Below are 17,353 nucleotides of genomic sequence, written 5' to 3'. Positions count from 1 at the left end.
CTAATGATGGGGAGAGGAGGGAGCAGCCTCCATGAAAGAAAGAGAGGCAATGGGGTTATTTATGATGGAAAGAAACTCCAGACACGGCATGCCAGGAACACTAATTCTCAGCAGGGTGGAAAGCATTCCCATTTGACCCATGTTCCTTATCAGCTTTCTGAAAGTAATTAGAATATAAATCCATTTTCGCTTTATTCACTATGGCTTAAGATTTCTTTCCCAACAGTCACTCTTTAACTGCAGAGACAGGTTCATAACAGGTTGCCAAGGAAGCAGATGGCTAATGCTAAGATCCAGGAAGGCTGTGACCAGTTCTGGAAGCCGCAGGCTGTGCTTCGACCTACGATAAGACAGAGAATGGAAGGAATGTCACAATTATGCTCCCCAGGAGCTATTGATACTTGTAAACTATCTGTCTATATACCCCTTCACTCCAGGGATCTTCTTGGGTTGGTTCTAAGACAGATAGCACCTAACTAGGGGTCAGATTCTGGGTTAGGAAATGAAAAGGGTCAAGCTGTGCAGTTGAGAACTCACCTTGCTGTTCTGGGCTTTCCATCCCCTCATGCTGGGCCCATGCAACTGCACGTCGCTGCTCAGGACTCAGAAAGGCCATTTGTTCAGGAGTCACAGCCACGGCCTGAACACTGGTGAGACTAGATAGCTGGGTGGGGCTGAACACCACCTGGGGTTGGAAGCAGGAATCAGTATATCCAGTGTATCCTGTGTTGGGCTCTGCTTCTCTTGTGGTCACTCCAATCCATCAATACTTACAGCAAATTTAGGAGCAGGGATGACAGAAATGGCAAGAGGGGTAAGGCCCTGAATTTGTTCCCGCAGCAGTGCTGAAAGGGCCAGGTCTGGGATCCCAGCTGTTGAAGCAAGTGGGATGGGCATCCAAAAGTTGTCTTAGATTGGCCTCTTCCCTTCTCTTCAAACTTATAGACTTCTTCCAACCATAGACCTTCCCCAACACATCACCAACCTCTTACCTAAACTCCCAGACTCCCACCTTGAGAATTCCAGAGCAGTCCTCCACCCATGGGATGGAAACCAACATCTGACAACAAGCACCAGCAGTGACCCAGCCTCCGTACCTGCTATTGTACCAATTTCAGTGAAGATCTCAGGCCCCCAGTTACTGACTGGGCCAAAACCACCAGGCAGCACAAGGAGTTTGGCCAGAACCTCCAGTTGGTCCTCAGAGCACTGGAAACGCAGGTGGCCCAGGAAGAGAGCTGCTTGGCTGTGGAAGAGTGAGGAGAAGGGAGAAAGATTCAGCTATGATGATCTGAATAGAGATGGCTTCAGGTGAGGTCCCTTCCTCCACTTCTTTGTGATCCTTCCCTCCCCCAGTGAGCCCACCTTTACCTCAGCATCACCACCCACAACCCTCCCTCCACAGGTGACCTAAATTCCCAACTGTTGATATGCTGTAGTTCCTCTGGTCGAAGTCCACAGAGAGTGTAACCCAGTGCAGTCAGGTGAAGGAAGTCCAGGTTGCTCATGTGTCGGCCGCTCTGCCGCAGGAAACTGGAGACCACAACTCGGAGCTGGGGTGGGGGTGGAGGGCATAGGATGAGAGAATTCATGGAGAATCAATGGATGGGGAAGTGATAAGTGCTACTAGATTATATTCTTTTTTATTTTTTATTTTATTAATCCTCGTCGGATTTTTATTTATTTGTTTATTTATTATTATTTTTTATTTTTTTAAATTTCTTTATTGATTAAGATATCACATATTTGTCTTCAACCCCCTTTCCAATCTCCCACCCCCACCCCCACTCATGCTCCCACCCCCCCTATTGTCCTTGACCACTGGTTAGGCTCATATGCGTGCACGTAAGTCCTTTGGTTGATCTCTCCCTTTTATCCCCACCCCCCCTTTGAGGTCCAACGGTCTGACCTCCTTATCTCTGGGTCTGTATATTCTTGCATTATTAAGACCTGAAGATCCAACAAAATAAACTGAAGAACCGAGTGGATCCAGAGACATGGAAGCATGGAACAGAGTGCAGAATCTTGAGGGGAAGGTGGGGGAGGGTGAGTGGGTGGGAGGTAATCAACCAAAGACCTTGTATGTATACATGCATAATCCATGGACACAGACAAATAGGGTGGGGAAGGTCTGGGGTGGGGAATGGGGGCAGGCTGGAGAGGGTCAATGGGGGGAAAAGGGAACATATGTAATAATTCCAACAATAAAGATTTTTTTAAAATAATAAGTAAAGAAGACCTGAAGATCCAACAGCCATGAGTAAGGTTGAGGACCCAGAAAAAGAGGGAAAAGAGGCAGCAGGGAATACTATGTGTCCAGGACCTCAGAGTGAATAAATCACAGCGTTTCCAAGGCTACTAGTATGGAGTATTAAGAAAAGATAGAAAGAATGGCCTTTCATAGTCACAGGAAAAAATTCTTGGGCTTTAAATAACCTAGAGGCCTGGCCTGTAGGATGAGTGCCTGGAAGGTGATAGGAAGGAAGAAAGGTGTTACCTGGGCTGAGCTCCAGCCATCTATTTGCCCCAGGGTGCTCAGCACTGCCCAGTCCACCAGGATTAGCTCCTGTAGTTCCCGCTCTCCTAGACCTATTAAGAGCCGACCTAGCTGCAGGATTTGCTCAGGACGAAATCCTCGCGGGGGACCCCACAACTATGGAGAAAGAGAGGAACAATGTGAGTGGAAAAAGCGGAGAACTAGGAGTCCGAATGCTGGGTCTTAGTCTTGCCTCTGACCTTAGCTGTGTAAGACAAGGCAAATCACAAGACTTCTCTGTGTCTTAGTTTCCTCAACTATAAAATGAAAAGGTTGGAATAAAGTTCCTCTGACTAAGCTGTTACTGGAAGATTCTAGAGTCTCAGTAGAAAAATAGCAGACTCCAGCCCATGAGTTCTAAACTGTTATATGCACCAGACTCACCAGGGATTCTGTTAAGATGCAGATGCCCAGACCCATCCTCAGTGATTCTAGCATGGGACCCTGGCATCAACATCTCAAGCACCTGCACCCCAGATGCCTTTAACACACACTGAAGTTTGGTAACCACTGCTCTAGTCCCTCTACCCAATTGCATTAGTCTTCTTTCCTCAATATTCATCTCCTCTGACTTTCTACTCAAGAGCCAAACCCTCCTTTTTGGGGACAGGGGGATGGGAGAGGCAAAACTTAAAAAAAAAAATTCAATTACAGTTGACATACAATACTATATTAGTTTCATGTGCACAACATGATTAGACATTTATATAACTTGCAAAGTGGTCACCCAGATAAGTCTGGTATCCATCTGCCACCATACACAGTTATTACAATATTATTGACTATATTCCCTATACTGTACTTTATATCCCTGTGACTATTTTTGTAACTGGCAATTTGTACTTCTTAATCCCTTCAACCTTTTTCACTTGTCTTCCTACTCCCCTCCACACACCCATCTGAGGACCATCAACTTGCTCTCTGTATCTATGAGTTTGCTTGGTTTGTTAGTTTATTTATTTTACTTTTTAGATTCCACATATAAGTAAAATCATATGGCATGTGTCTTTCTCTGTTTGACTTGTTTACTTAGCACAATGCCCTTTAGGTCATCCATGTTGTCACAAAAGGCAAGATTTTATTCTTTTTATGGCCAAGTAATATTCCATTGATATATGTACCAAACCCTTTAATCCTTTGATCTCTATTCCCCAACCTCTCATCCCAGCATCCATTCACTTCTGTCCTGCACCACACCCAACCAGCTTTCTCACATTTTTTCATCTCCAACCCCACTGGTCTCCCATCCTTAACCTGTTTTGCCATGCTCATTGCTGCCCGTAGTTCCTCAGGCCCAAGTCCCCGGTCTCCTGCAAAGAGTGCTAGGCAGTCCTCGAAGTCTGAGAGCTCCATCTCTGCAATCTGAGTTGCAGACCAAGCTGCCGGAAATGTCCCCCGTACATCTGCACAATTTGGCACAGGTTCTAAAGGGGGAAGGTAGGGCCTGGGTCAGTGTAGTATTAAAATATGATACTATTTTATAGAAAGCTACCTATAGATGGAATGACCCCTCCAAACTTTGGTCAGTGTGAGCACTATGAGGCAAGGGATTACTATAGTGAGAGATGTATAAGACACACAGGATATCAGAACAAGTGCCTGGAGAAAACAATCCCTTCACTGTATAGATGGAAGATTGAGGGTGCTGCCTAAGGATTTAATGGCAGATCTAGATTAGAACCCAGGTCCCTAGCCCCACAGGAGCTCCTTCCTATATCCTAAACATTTTCCCAGCAGAGAGCTCCACACTTAGCCAAGCCGAGAGCTGAGTCAGCTGTTAACAGGGGTAAGAGAATAGGACAGGAGGTGTCCTAGGCTGACTTCTGATTGCATTGTTGTATACTCTTTCCTGTTCACCCTGCCAGAAGCGTGAGTATTTGGGGAGTTTCACCTGGGAGAAAGTCTGCAGCGGGCCGTACAATTCCAGCTACCAAAGCTGCTTTCTTGGGAGCAAGCTGTGGCCCCCCACACAGCTGTCCAGCTCTGCTCCGTTCCCAGCTCTGCTGTTTCTCTAGGAGACGCTCCAGGGACTCTGGGCCCAAGGCCTCCTGTGTGGGAAAGTAGAAGGGAGATGGGGAGACCTGGGAAGGTCAGGGCCAACGGCTGCAGCTCTAATTCCAAAGTCTTGTCTCTTTTTAAGTCTCCCCCAAATCTGGGCTTCACAATCTCTGCCCTCAACCTCCTTGGTCTTTACTTTCCAGAACCAGCTCACCAGTCCCCTTTCTCTGTTCTTACTCCCTCCCTTGTTCCTTCACCTCACCCTAGGGATCAAGGAAATCGCCTCAGTAGACAGAGTAAACACTAGGCGTCCAGCTTGCTCTACTTCATCCTGGCTCCAGAACTCTGGTTTCCTGGAAAGGGGGCAAAGGGGTAAGAAGAAGATCAGGAGCTGGGATGTTGAAGGAACTATGAGGAAAAGGAAAGGAACTAGAAGACATAGTAGGATTGGGGACTCAGGGATCCAAGGGATGGGCTACCACTGATGATGATGGTTGAGAGGCTCTGAAGTTCTCAAATGTCCATACCCAAGAAGAGGCTCCTGTGCCAGCAGCCATCCCAGCTCTTCAGCAAATGGCTCTCCCAGGCAGAATCCCTGCAGCTGACTGAGGTGCGCCAGCAGGATCTGTAGGGGGATCCTTCGTGTGCTCTCTGTCCCCAGGAATCCAACCAAGGGGCCCAATGTCTCCAGCACTTCCCTTGAGATTGTTGTCTCCTTTGGAGCCTGAAGAGGGGGCATTAGGCCTTAGGACAATGCACCTCTGACTCAGAGGATCAGACTCTAATCAAGACACCAAGACCGTGACATTTCCTCTCTCCAACTTCTAACTCAGGACTCTATGATGTTCATTTTCTTAAACAATAAGCTCAGATAAGAGCAGGCAGAAAGACTGGGAGGAGAAATCCAAGGAATTTCTTGGACTCCAAGGGCTGTGGACAAGAAATATGAAACCAAGAGATAGATCTAGGGCAGCGATTTTCAACAGTTTTCAATCTCATGGCACACATAAACTAATTCTAAAATCTGCGGCACACCAAAACTATATTCTACTTTTTGCCAATCTAACAAAAAATAGGTATAATGTTGATTCATTCACACCAGATGGCTATTGTTATATTGGCTGTTGTCATATTTTTATTTGACAATCTAAGGGAAAAGAGATCTGTGATTCTGACTAAATAGTCAGCTATTGCATATTTTAAAAAGTTCGTGAGCACACTGGTTGAAAATCACTGATCTAGAGTCTAGGGCCTTAAAGAAGAGAATCATAAGCAGCGAAAGTGTGACTAGAAGATAGAGGGCATTGTCTGAGGGATAAGAATTGCCCCAGCTCAGCTCTGAGTCTGGTAGGGTGGACTCTTACCAAATTTTGTAGTGCCTTCTCTGCCAGAGCTGCCCGGTGGAGTGGGGTCAGTGCCAGCAGTTGCTCTGGAGCAGCTCGTATCCGCTCTACCACCAACATAATGGATTCATTGGACAGTCTGTCCATCAACCGGACCCTATAGCAATTTGATAACATGGGATTGGAACTGAGACAAATTGAGACAGGACCATAGAATGCCACATTTCCCAGACAAAAGGTAACGTCAGATCAAACTCTGTGGCCCTGACAGGAACTGATGTTAAATAGCACCAGGTCCAATTCCCATCATAGTGCTTGAAGGGAGAGAACAAAGGGAATGACATATTTCTAGTCTTCCTAAAAAGGAAAGAAAAGAAAAGAAAAGAAAAGAAAAGAAAAGAAAAGAAAAGAAAAGAAAAGATAAATAATCCTACCTTGTATAATTGAATCAAAAGCCAAGAATATTAAGTATCACTTACAAAACTTTCCTCATTTTATAATTTTTTTTAAATGAAGTTCACAGAGATCAGCTGGTGAGGTCTTATTTCCAATTCTTGTTTTCCAGTGCCACCCTTCTTCTACTTGTCGTAAGGTGGTCCCCTCTTATTTGTATAGCACTATACAATTTACAAAGTTCTCTTAGGTACTATCTCATTTGATTCTTATGACAAAAGCTGGGGGTAAAAGAGGTTTTTTTTTTGGTTTTATGTTTTTTGGTTAATCCTTACCGGAGGATATTTTTTCATTGATCTTTTATAGAGAGTGGAAGAGAAAAAGAAAGATAGAGAGAAACATCAATTCGATTGGTCACTTCCTGAATGCACCCCGACCAGGGAAGAGCCTGCAGCCAAGGTACATGCCCTTGACCAGAATCTTTGGTCTGTGGGCTGACACTCATCCACTGGGCCAAACTGGATAGGATTAAAATAGGTATTTTTCACATTCTCTTTCACAAATTAGGAACTTGGATCTTCTCAATAATGGTTCAGCATCATTACCTCATCCAGACCTTAAATTATCTCCAAGAACCAACATACTTAAATAGATTTAGATGCCATTTAATAAGAGAGAGAGATAGAAATAGAGATAGATAGATAGATAGATAGATAGATAGATGATAGATAGACAGATAGAGAAATTTTTGCCCAATCAGAAGTGACATTGTGTATTCTATCTGGGTTTGCCATTTCTGGAACTAGGCCACCAAGTAGTACAAGAGCCAAGACTCTGTGAAAAGGCCTATAAAAAGGAAAGGTGAGATTACCTGCTTTTACCATCATTTCATCCCCAAGAAGACTAATATCAGACTTTTCCTATTCTGGCTTACAGTTCAGATGGCATTGGGGTCAGAATCTCTGAGTTAAGAAGAGACCCCATTTCCTTTCTCATTCAACCCATGAATATTGAATCTACAATACTCATGCCATGGGACCATCCAGACCCAGACTTGAATCACTCCAATATCTCAGAATTTACTATCTCAATTTTCCTTATATTTTACAAAAATCTGATTTTCATTCATTGTTTCTAGTCATGCCCAATGAGACCATTCAAAAACATGTCAATCTGCTTTCTATTTGATAGCCCTGAGGTATTTTTAAAATTTTATTTATTTTTATTTTTTTGTTAATCTTCACCCAAGAACATTTTCCATTGATTTTTAGAGAGGGAGGGATGGGAAGAGAGAGAGAAACATCGATATGACAGAGACACATTGACTGGTTGCCTCTCACATCCCGGCCAAGGCTGGGGATTAAACCTGCAACCCAGATACATGCCTTTGACTGGAAATCGAACCCCGGAGCTTTTGGTACACAGACCAACACTCTAACCATGGACCCCCGCCGGCCGGGGATCGCTGGGGTATTTGAAGGTATCTATCACATTTTTCATAAATTTTCTCTTTATCTACCCCTCAGAACACATTAAGAACACAGAGAGCTCTCAGAGACTACAATCCTCTGGTGTAGAATTGGACTGCTGCTTCCCTCCTTCCAGATACTCTGCCTCTATTGGTGTGGCCTGGGTTATCCTCAGATGGCTTGGCAGGTCACGTCACAGTGTTGCCACCCTGAGTTGTCCCATGCTGGGTCCATGTTCTGGGAACCAGATGATACACAAGAGCAACTTTGAATAGAATCTCCTGCTTCTGACTACTTGATTTCAAGAAACCACCAGACAGAAGACCAACATCTCTAGAGCTTCTACTCCAGATTGAGTTTTCTAAGGATCCAGACTCTCCAGTTGTAGCACTTACGGTAAGTCCAGGAGCAGCTTGGTGTCTAGTCCACTCAGCTCTGGCCCCAAGGTAGTCAGCTCTGGCTCTGGCATTGCTGTCCTCCGCTGTACCTCCGCCCAGATACAGGCCCTCTGTGGGACAGTGGGGGAAGCAGGGCAGGACAGAACTGAGCATGGGGGCTGGGTTCTATACTTAGGGTCCCTGCTCCCACTTAATGCCCAAACACCCTTCTCACCAGGCTTCCTCGAACCCCAGTGGGCAGTTGATAGAGCATGTGTACCACTTCAAGGAAGTCTGCCATCGAGTTGATCTGCTGCAGAAACTCACAGGACATGCCCCCCGCCAGGGTTCCCAGAGCCCTGGGGATGTGTGAGTGCATAGATATTCATTCAGCACATGCACAGCCTGTCTGCTCCTTGATGTCAACACTCTCAACACAAGTACAGATATTTGCTTGTGGTAATTTAGAGTTTGAGAAATGCCTTCCCATACATAGTCTCATTAGCTCCCCACAACATCACCACTATTCATCAGAGAACAAAGATGTACAGAGGTCAAATGTTCTTAACATCATTCTAGTAGAAATGTGGTCAACTGAGACTAGAGCCATGTCTTCACATTCTGAAGCCACGGTGTTTGTTTGTTTGTTTTTACTGCAGTGTAGGTAAGTGATATTTACTTATTCCTGCTTGGCCAGTGGCGGTGAAGTCACTTTGGATTAAACTAATAATAGCAAATATCTACTGGGAGCTTACACTAGACCAGGCACTGTGTTAAGTACCTTAGATACTTTATCTCATTTAATCTTCACAACTACCTGAGAGGTAGGTACCATTTTCATTCCCATCCTATAGAAGGAAAAAACTGACGCTTAGAGAGGGTAAGTGACTTTCCCAAAATCACAAATAGGTAACAGGGCAGAGACCTGATCCTGGGTCTTCTAAATCCCTTAGATCTAGTTGGGATGGGGGTGGCGCTGTGGAAGAGCAGGGAGTAAGTACAGGAGGAGCCAGGAGAAAGCCCACAGGTTGGGACCATACATCATGCATCTCCACTGCATACCACATGGTGACCGGAACATGGTAAGCACTTAAAAATGTGAGTGCTCAACACAAGTCACTCACTGCAGATTCCTGAGGGTCAGGTTGGTGGGCACCTGCATCTTCTTCCAGAGAAACTGGGCCTACAAGAAAAAGAAAGAGGAACCGCTTCCCAGCAGAGATATTGCCCAAAGACCTTAGATGCCTTGGACCCAGTCCTGCCTCTGACCCTGTGGGCCCCACCAGTCACATTCTACAGGATTCTAGGGAATAAGGCACCAGATCTAGGGCTAAAGGAAAAGTAAACGAGGTGGACAGATTGAGAGAGGGGAGTTGTGGAATAAGTGGGGAGAATTACCTGCTGCTCAGACCAGGGCAGCTCCCGGTAGCGCCTTCGGTTGGCCAGAAGAGCCGCAGTGTCCAGTTGCAGCAGCTTTAGTGGAAGCAGGGGAAGCAGGCAGTCTGGCCAAGTGGTGGGGATGGGCTGCCAGTGGGGATGGGTGTAGCAGTGTAGTGAAAGGTGAGAGGGTCTGGACTCAGCCCTCAGAGAAGAAGGGGAGCCATGGGGGCAGGAAGGGGCAAGTCTAGAATCAGAGCGGAATGGTATGTACCACTGTAGCAGTGCATACCAGAGAGCCCTCACATGGAGGGTGATTGTGGGCAAGTGTGCAGCTATTTAGGCACCTGATGAACTAAAGTCCCTTAGCCTCTCTGAGGTTTGGTCTCTTTTTCCAAAGTGGAATAGTAGGCCTGGAAGGTTTCTCAGGTCCTTCTGGCTTTGCTATTCTAGGACAGTGTGGGTTATACTGTCCTGCATCTGGAACTGGGGAGAGCAGCTAATGTCTTGGTGGATACAGAGCTAACCTGAACTCTGAGGTCCACAGCTTGGGGACTGTGTGAGGCAGCACCAGCCATATGAAATTGCTCTGGGACATGGAGAGGAGCTGAGTCGGGAGATCCCACACATACCTGACCAGGGACACACACAGCGGCACCGGCACCTGTTGTACCCGTACTTTTAACTCCATCTTTCACCTGCATGAGAAGTATGTGTGTATGTCACTGGGTGTTTGTAAGGAAGAGGGGAGGTATGGGAGGCCTTCCCTGGCCACAGGGAAGATGACCGCCTCCCAACCAGAGCCCACAGCTCCGATTGTCTCAGCCTCCATACTGTTCTCGTACCCGGAAGGTCTGCAGCAGTGCTGCGGTCTGGCAGTCTGAGAGGTGTGACAGTTCGGGGGCCAGGCAGGAACAGGCCCCGAGCAGAACTCTCGTGGGGATGGCCTGCAGTGTCTGGGAGCTGAGGCCTGGCAACAGAGGATGCAAGGAGCAGAGCTCCTCCAAGGACAGCTGAGGAGCAAGAGAGACAAGAGGCCTGAAGAAGAGGGACAGGGTGGTGGAGAAGCCAACAATCACAGTGCAGCCAGGCAGCAGGAATGAGGGGCGCTGAGAGGGAGGAAGAGGCAGATGTGGGATCCAGGGAAAGGGAGCACAGAGACCTCTCAAGGCACTGAAAAGTTGCTGCTACTTACTTCGTGCCCAGGAAGGAGCCGTCCAAGCAGCAGGGCAGCCTAAGGTGGGATGAGACAAGAAACAACAGTTCTCAGGTTCTGGTAGCCAGGTCCCAAGCAAGATCTGCCCTCCAAAACTTCCAGCTTTCTCTCTACCGCCCCCAGGAACCAGCCTGGCTCCTGGCTGTTTCTGAAGAATGGGGACGAGGGAGTCCTCCTTGGAAAGGAGGAATAGGAAGCTTCAGGGAGGCTGACGGTATTCCTGCATGAAATTCTCTTGACTGGCATTCCAAAGGGTAGAAAATGGATGCTGGGGAGAGAGATCGGCCCACCTGGGCAGGTGTGACACTGGTTCCATGCAAGACAGGAAGCATGGCTCTGAGCTGGGGCTCAGACAGCTCCTGCAGGAAGCGGAGGCCCAGCTGAGGGAAGAGAGGGGCCCATACTCGCAACTCCCGGGGGCTCATCACAGCCCCTCCAGATGAGCGCAACACCCCCAGAAGTTCATATGCCACCTGTAACCAAAGAAGGTTTGGGAATGAAGAGAAAAGACAGGTGAACCTTAAACCTCTCTAATACTTCATCTGATTGCTCAGGGCCTAGACTAGGGCTTGGGACCAAGGATGGGACAGGAACAGATTGGATTCAGGATGTCAAAGGATATGTTTGGAGTGGCATAGGTCTGTCACTATGGGAAAGGTAGGGTCAAGAGGAGGTGGTAACGGATAAGAATAATATAAGGAACGGAGGTGGCAGAGGTGGGGGGTTGGGGAGGGCTGGCACCACTGTGTTCAAGCTTGGTTGAGATGATTGGGTAAGTCCTCTACAGAGACCCAGGGAAATCCTAGAGACTGGTAGGCCTGTGCCAAGGGGCTCACCCGTCCTTGTGGGCTGAGGGTCCCATTGGCCGCACATTCCAGCAGCCCCTGTTCTACCGGTCCCATCGGATCATTCAAGGGTACTAGGCTCTGCAGCTCCTCAGGGGTCAGGAAACAGGCGAGGGGCCCCAGCCTGAAGAGGACACGAAGCTGGTCTTCATTTGATCACTGAGGCTGGTACTAAGGCAGGGATCAGGTGGGCACATGGAGTAGGCACTCTGGCCACGAAACTAGGAAATGCCATAAAACTAGGGGAGCGCCATAGACAGGCCTCTCCTGGAGCCCTACACTGCCTGGGGCCCCTGCCTGCTCTCTTGCCCCTTCCTATCTAGCACTTTAACCCATCATGACAGCAGTACCTGCTTCTCTCCGCTCTGGCCTTGATCACTGTTCCCACAACCACTCACCTGCGCACCTGCTCCTCTCCGTCCTGGACACTCTGGTTCACCAGGCTACGCAGCACATGCCTGGCATGTCCTGGTCCAAGACCTGCCGCTGGCCAGCTGTCCTCCAGGGCCTGAATCTGAGATGGGGAGGGTCAGCTTGTGTCGGGGTCACTATGGGACAGTTGCAGGGAGATGGCTCACTAGGAGACATGCTTCTGACTCCAGGCCCACCTAGTAGACGATGGACTAGTCAAGTAAAGATGATTCTCATACCTGGTGAGGGCTGAGCTGCAGAAAGTTCTCTAGAGGAAGGTGGGGGAGCAGAGGCAACACTGCCCACAGCAGCTCCTGGGGCCAGGCAGGCACTTCCCCGAACAGCTCAGGGGCCAGCAATCGCCTTGCCAGAGCCTCTTTCTGTTCAGGCCTCATTTCTGGGCTGTAATCCCGGATGGCAGCCAGGCTGGGGAAAGTAGTGAGTCTTAACCCTCAGCCCTGTTTCAAATTGTCCTCTGTTCTCTGAAGTCCACTGCCATGGACAGGAAGGAAACTCCCTAGTTTTAATAGAGAGGAGCTCTAGAAGGAGCTGCTCGAAGCAAGTAGGGTTGGCCAGACCCTGACAGGATCAAAAAGACTGAGATGAGGTCCTTACACACTGTCGTTGGCCAACAGGGATGGTGGGAAACGCATCAGGTCAGAGACAGCCAAGAAGGGGATGAGTGGTGATAGATCGATGAAGAGCTGGGAGGTGAGGCGAGGGTACCGCTGGAGCAGCAAAGCTGTCAGGCGACCAAGGGCCTGCTCCTCAGATGGTGGTACCTGTGGGGGCACAGGAATGGATGCTTGTTCTGAAAATGCTCAGTATCTTTGCTATCTCCTCTCCTAACTATTAATACCTCTTTCCACTGGAGCAAGCCCTCTGCACACCCGGCTCCAGCGCTCTTGATTTAAAGATCCCTGCCCCACTCACCCCCTCACCCCCGTTCCTCTGCCCCTCTATGCCCACCTGCAGCTGGGACCAGGAACGGTGCATGAGTGTCAGGAAGCCCTGAGCAGCCTCCCTCTCCGCGGAAAGCACCAGGTGCTGGAGACTTTCTGGGGGCATGTGCAGGTATGCCTGGGAGTAGGAAGTCATGGTGAGTATGGCCTCCCTAGGCAGGGACCTCAGGCCACAGCTGTCACTCAGTCCACCCAAAAGCCCCTCCATCTGTTACCTCCATTAGAATCTGCAGGGCCCACACACTCTTCTCTCTCTGGAGCAGATCCCACAGCACAGGCTGGGGGGGAGGGGGAGACAGACAAGATGCCAAGAAAGCTGTCTTCTCTGCCCCTCCTGCAGCTTCCTCAGGCAGTCCAACTCCACTCTCTAGGATGTTTGTTCTTCATCTGAAGCCAGTATGTGTGTCTCCTCAGATATTCAACTCCTTTAGGTCAGGGACATGTCTCTAACATCTCCTATGTCCTCTTCCAAGCCAGGTCTATTGTTGGCTCGATAAATACTTGTAGATCTGAACCAAATTACTAGGAGTCTATCTAATCCCACTTCATGGTCCTCGTGCTTGAGAAAAATGGGCCCTGACATGGAGTAAGAAATCTTTATATACCCTACAGACCCTAGCAAAGTGCCTTACACATGACAGGCACTCACTCAATGAATTATGGCATGCTATGCCCCTTCACTCTACAGAGAAGAAACTGAAGCCCCCAAAAAGCTAAATTAAGTTACTTGCCAAAGACCACACTAATTTGTGGCATAATCGAACTTAGAACCCAAGTCTTCTAATTCATACTTCCCCTGAATTTTTCTTATTTCTGCCTCATCTTCCTATTTTTTGCCAACCTCCAAGCCTCACTCTCTAGGGACAGAACTGAAGCTTTCTGACTTGATCCCTTTCCTTTCTGGAGCAGAGAGAGGGAGTGTTAAAGAATCAGAAAGAAAATGAGATAACAGTTATTCTATGTCTCTATCATGCCCTGTGCTAAGCCCACTGCATGCATTATTTCATGTAACCCTTACATCCACCCTACAAGTGTAGCACCATTTTTCTCCCCCGTGTCTAGACGAGAAAAATATTGCTCAGAGAGGTTAAATAACTTGTCCAAGGTGATCATAGAACTAAGAGGTGCACACAGGACTGTCTGGCTCCAGAGCTGCATGCTTACTGCTGCCTCTCAGTATCAGAGAACTCCCCGGGAGGCTCCACCCTCTGTTCCAGGGGCTTTGCCCTTGGCAGATCACTCACGCTGAAACAGGCCAGCAGCTCCCTCTTGCTTATTTCAGAGCTCGAGCTGTCAGTGAGGTCGGAGCCTGGTGAATCGGGCTGTTCCTCCTGCTCCAGGTATTCCCCAACTGTCCTCAGCACGCTGCGCCGGCCCTCTGGGCGGAAGGCATCCCAGAAGGAGCAGTTGTCTGGGAGACTGGAGAGCAGCAGGGCCTGACCCAGCATCCCCCGGGCTTCAGTCCCTCCGGCCCCTGGACCCAGTAGGAAAGTCAGCAGGCGCAGAAAATAATGCAGACGTGTAGGGTGGGCAAGGGCCGGCACAGAGGACTGGCAGCGTGGCAGTTGGGAGAGCATGCCAAGCAGAAAGGGACCCGGGGCCAGGCAGAGTGGGGACGGTCCCAGTGGTGGCAGAGAGGGTAGAAGAGGGCCCAATAGCCCATCTAGGAAGCAGGTGTCATTACCCCCACGACTTATTCTGCACTGGCCTGCTAGCCAGGGCCAGTAGGGCACCAGGGCCTCATACATGGTATCATTGAAACATACCATCATCAAGAAATTACCTCCATCTGGGCAGCGTTCCCCACAGGGCCCGACATGGCAGGGTGGGAAAGCAGTTATATCTGGGGTAGGGCCCTGGCATACATGCTGAACCCAAGCTTGGTTACTGGGGGGCACAGCCTGCAGACTGGCCTTCCTACACATCCGCTCGGCCCACAGAGTCTCATTCTCCAAGAAGCAGCCCCAGAAGATCTCTGGGGTGATGGGGACAGGAGGCAGGCCTTCAGGGCAGCTGGTGGGGGGCGGGAGCAGGCCAGCACAGAGCGGCTTTACCAGGCGGCGGTTGGGGCCAGACAGGGCTGAAAAGGAGAGGTTGGTGCAGATGGCTTCCAGGAACTGATCGGGAAACTGGTCATGGCAGGCCTGCAGCCAGCCTTGGGCGCCTGGTGCCCAGGAGAGTGCATACCACACAGCTGTCTGGCAGATGGCGGTGATGCTAGGAGGGGGCTCCGGGGTGGCCGGCCTGGCGAGCTGGCAGAGCAAGTGGACGGAGAAGTTGGAGATGGTGTAGGGCGCTCCTGGGGAGTGGTTCTCGCAGAGGGCTTCCACGGAGATGGCGCGCCGTTGGCGAGTCCTGAGGTGAGCAGAGGGCTGGGAAGCCCTGGGCAGAGGCGCACCTGTTCTCAGGCATTGGAGGAGGGCGGGGGGTGGGGGTGGTGATCCAGACAGAAAGCCCAGCGCCTGGGCGTCCCAGGAGAGGTTGTGCCGGACGCCCCTGGATGGAGAGGGAGGAGCAGGCAGGATCTGGTCAGTTTACATTCCCCCAGCTGAAGAGTCTGGCCGTGGCCAGAGCCCTGCAGAGAGGTTCCTGGGAGTATAGGTGTTACAGGTTAAAATGCTGGGATTCGGGAAAAAGGGAGAGAGGTCTGTCTTGCTAAGACAAAATCACCTAATAACACGGCCCAGTTGGTGTCTATCTGTCTTTCTGGCCCTTTCTTCCTCCTTTTTTTTTTTTATGTGCTTTTGTATAGCTTAAACACAACCCTCAGTTGGCCTCAGTCAGGAAGTCTGCCCACCAACTGAACATGTCTAATTGTGCTCTGGCACTGTTGTACTAAAATGGTAAGGGGTGGAGAAATCTTGTCTTGTCCTTTTTTCCCCACATCCCATCGTCATTAACTGACATTCATTAAGGCCTGTGTGCCAGGAACCATTCTATGTGGCTTACACTTACAGTGTCAACTCATTTAACCCCTTGCAACAACTCTGCGGTAGCTAAAACTTCCCATATTTCACATTGGGGAAACTGAGGTACAGAATGAGAATGTGACCTAGAGCTGCGACACCAACAGAGTCACATTCCAAAACCACCAAACCGCACTCCTCCCGTCAGTTTCCTCTCTGCTCTGGAAGCTGACTGATTCCAAGCCCAATCCCCACAACTCCGCGCCTGTTACTTACCATAGGAACAGCTGCTGAAGGTTGCCTAGGAGGGAAAGAGTAAGAAAGAGGACTACCCCAATCTCTCCCCTTCTTGTCCTGCCATAGCCCAGCCCCGGCTCCAGCAGCACTCACCTCCCTGGCACTGCCCATTGGCATCAGGCTCTGGCAGCCCCAGAATGGAAAAGACCTCATCCTGCAGGGAGTCAGTGACACGGAGCAGCCCCTCCTGGAAGGCAGCATAGAGGGGGACCCCCACGGTGCGCAGCAGACCTCCCCAAAGAGCCTCCTCGGAGCCCAGCTCCCCCACCGGGGTGAGCAAGCTCAGCAGACCCTGTATAAAGTGGGGGCCTAGCTCTCTCCCGTCGAGGCCTGTGGCGTTGGTGGGGTCCATACTGGGCTGCACCTGCACCAGGGCCTGCCAGCGTGTGCCCTCCAACAACAGCAGTAGAGAAGGCAACCAGTCAGCCACCAGGACACAGTCAGCGGGCCCATCGCGGGTGCATGGGGGTCGGGTAGGGGTAGGAGGTCCCCCAGGAACTACAGCTCCCAAAAGCACCTCTGCAAGTCCAGCCAGTACGCCTGCCTGGTGCCCCAGGAAGTCCCGGGGGGTCTGCTCCTGTCCCAGCAGTGCCAGCACATCTCCTAGCAGCCCTAGCATTGGCTCCCAGTCTGGGCTGCCTCTCAGGGTCACTAGGAAATCATGGAGCCGCAGGGCAGGGGGATGGGGAGGTGGGGGCTCTCCCACCGGTCCCTCCCCCATCCTCCCAGATTCAAAAGAGGAGGAAATGTTGGCCAGGAATGCAGAGAACCGTGAGCGGCTGAGGTTCCTCTGGGGAGCCTGGTCCAAAGTGGAGAACAAGGACTTCAAGAGGGAGAGACCGTGGTCCTGGGACTTAGGACCAGTAGGGGCCAGAGTCACTGTAAGGAGAGAAATTGGAGGTCACTAAAGGGTAAGAGCCTAGAACCCAGACTCAGTCCTGGCCTGGACCCCAATCCCAGCCCTGGATCTCAAAATGAGGTGAGGGAGACAGGGGACTGGGTCTTTTTCATCAGCCTACATTAAGTCTTGGACTCCTTTCTTAACTCATTTCCCCCATTAGCTCCAGTCCCTGCCCCTTTCCTTATCTTTTACCTAACCAGCTAATCTCCGCATTCTTACGTCTTTTTCCAACAACCATCCCCCAGCACTGTTCACTGTTCCTCTCACCTGCACAGGACAGCAGCAGCAGCAGTAGCAGCAGGGGCCAGGGGCTCAGAGCCAT

General features: G+C 49.9%; 1 protein-coding gene across 1 annotated transcript; it reads right to left on the bottom strand.

Moving 5' to 3' along the window:
* Positions 1–4: 4 nt before the first annotated feature.
* On the bottom strand, positions 5–17,353 carry STRC (stereocilin). The gene is made up of 29 exons (XM_045583378.1): positions 17,299–17,353; positions 16,224–17,015; positions 16,110–16,134; positions 14,172–15,423; positions 13,143–13,205; positions 12,935–13,045; positions 12,581–12,747; positions 12,205–12,391; positions 11,953–12,068; positions 11,546–11,678; positions 11,000–11,182; positions 10,689–10,727; positions 10,339–10,506; positions 10,126–10,191; positions 9,515–9,640; positions 9,241–9,299; positions 8,352–8,475; positions 8,135–8,247; positions 5,899–6,034; positions 5,062–5,258; positions 4,797–4,887; positions 4,428–4,584; positions 3,791–3,960; positions 2,498–2,653; positions 1,411–1,553; positions 1,098–1,246; positions 775–872; positions 538–685; positions 5–340 (listed from the first exon to the last, which is right to left on the bottom strand). Exons 1-29 carry the CDS (start codon positions 17,351–17,353, stop codon positions 252–254), a joined length of 5,313 nt encoding a protein of 1,770 aa, XP_045439334.1. The 3' UTR covers positions 5–251.

The sequence above is a fragment of the Pipistrellus kuhlii genome, unplaced genomic scaffold (genome assembly GCF_014108245.1).
Source record: "Pipistrellus kuhlii isolate mPipKuh1 unplaced genomic scaffold, mPipKuh1.p scaffold_m20_p_1, whole genome shotgun sequence".
In the NCBI taxonomy this organism is placed as follows: domain Eukaryota; kingdom Metazoa; phylum Chordata; class Mammalia; order Chiroptera; family Vespertilionidae; genus Pipistrellus; species Pipistrellus kuhlii.
This window is presented reverse-complemented; position numbering and strand designations above follow the sequence as displayed.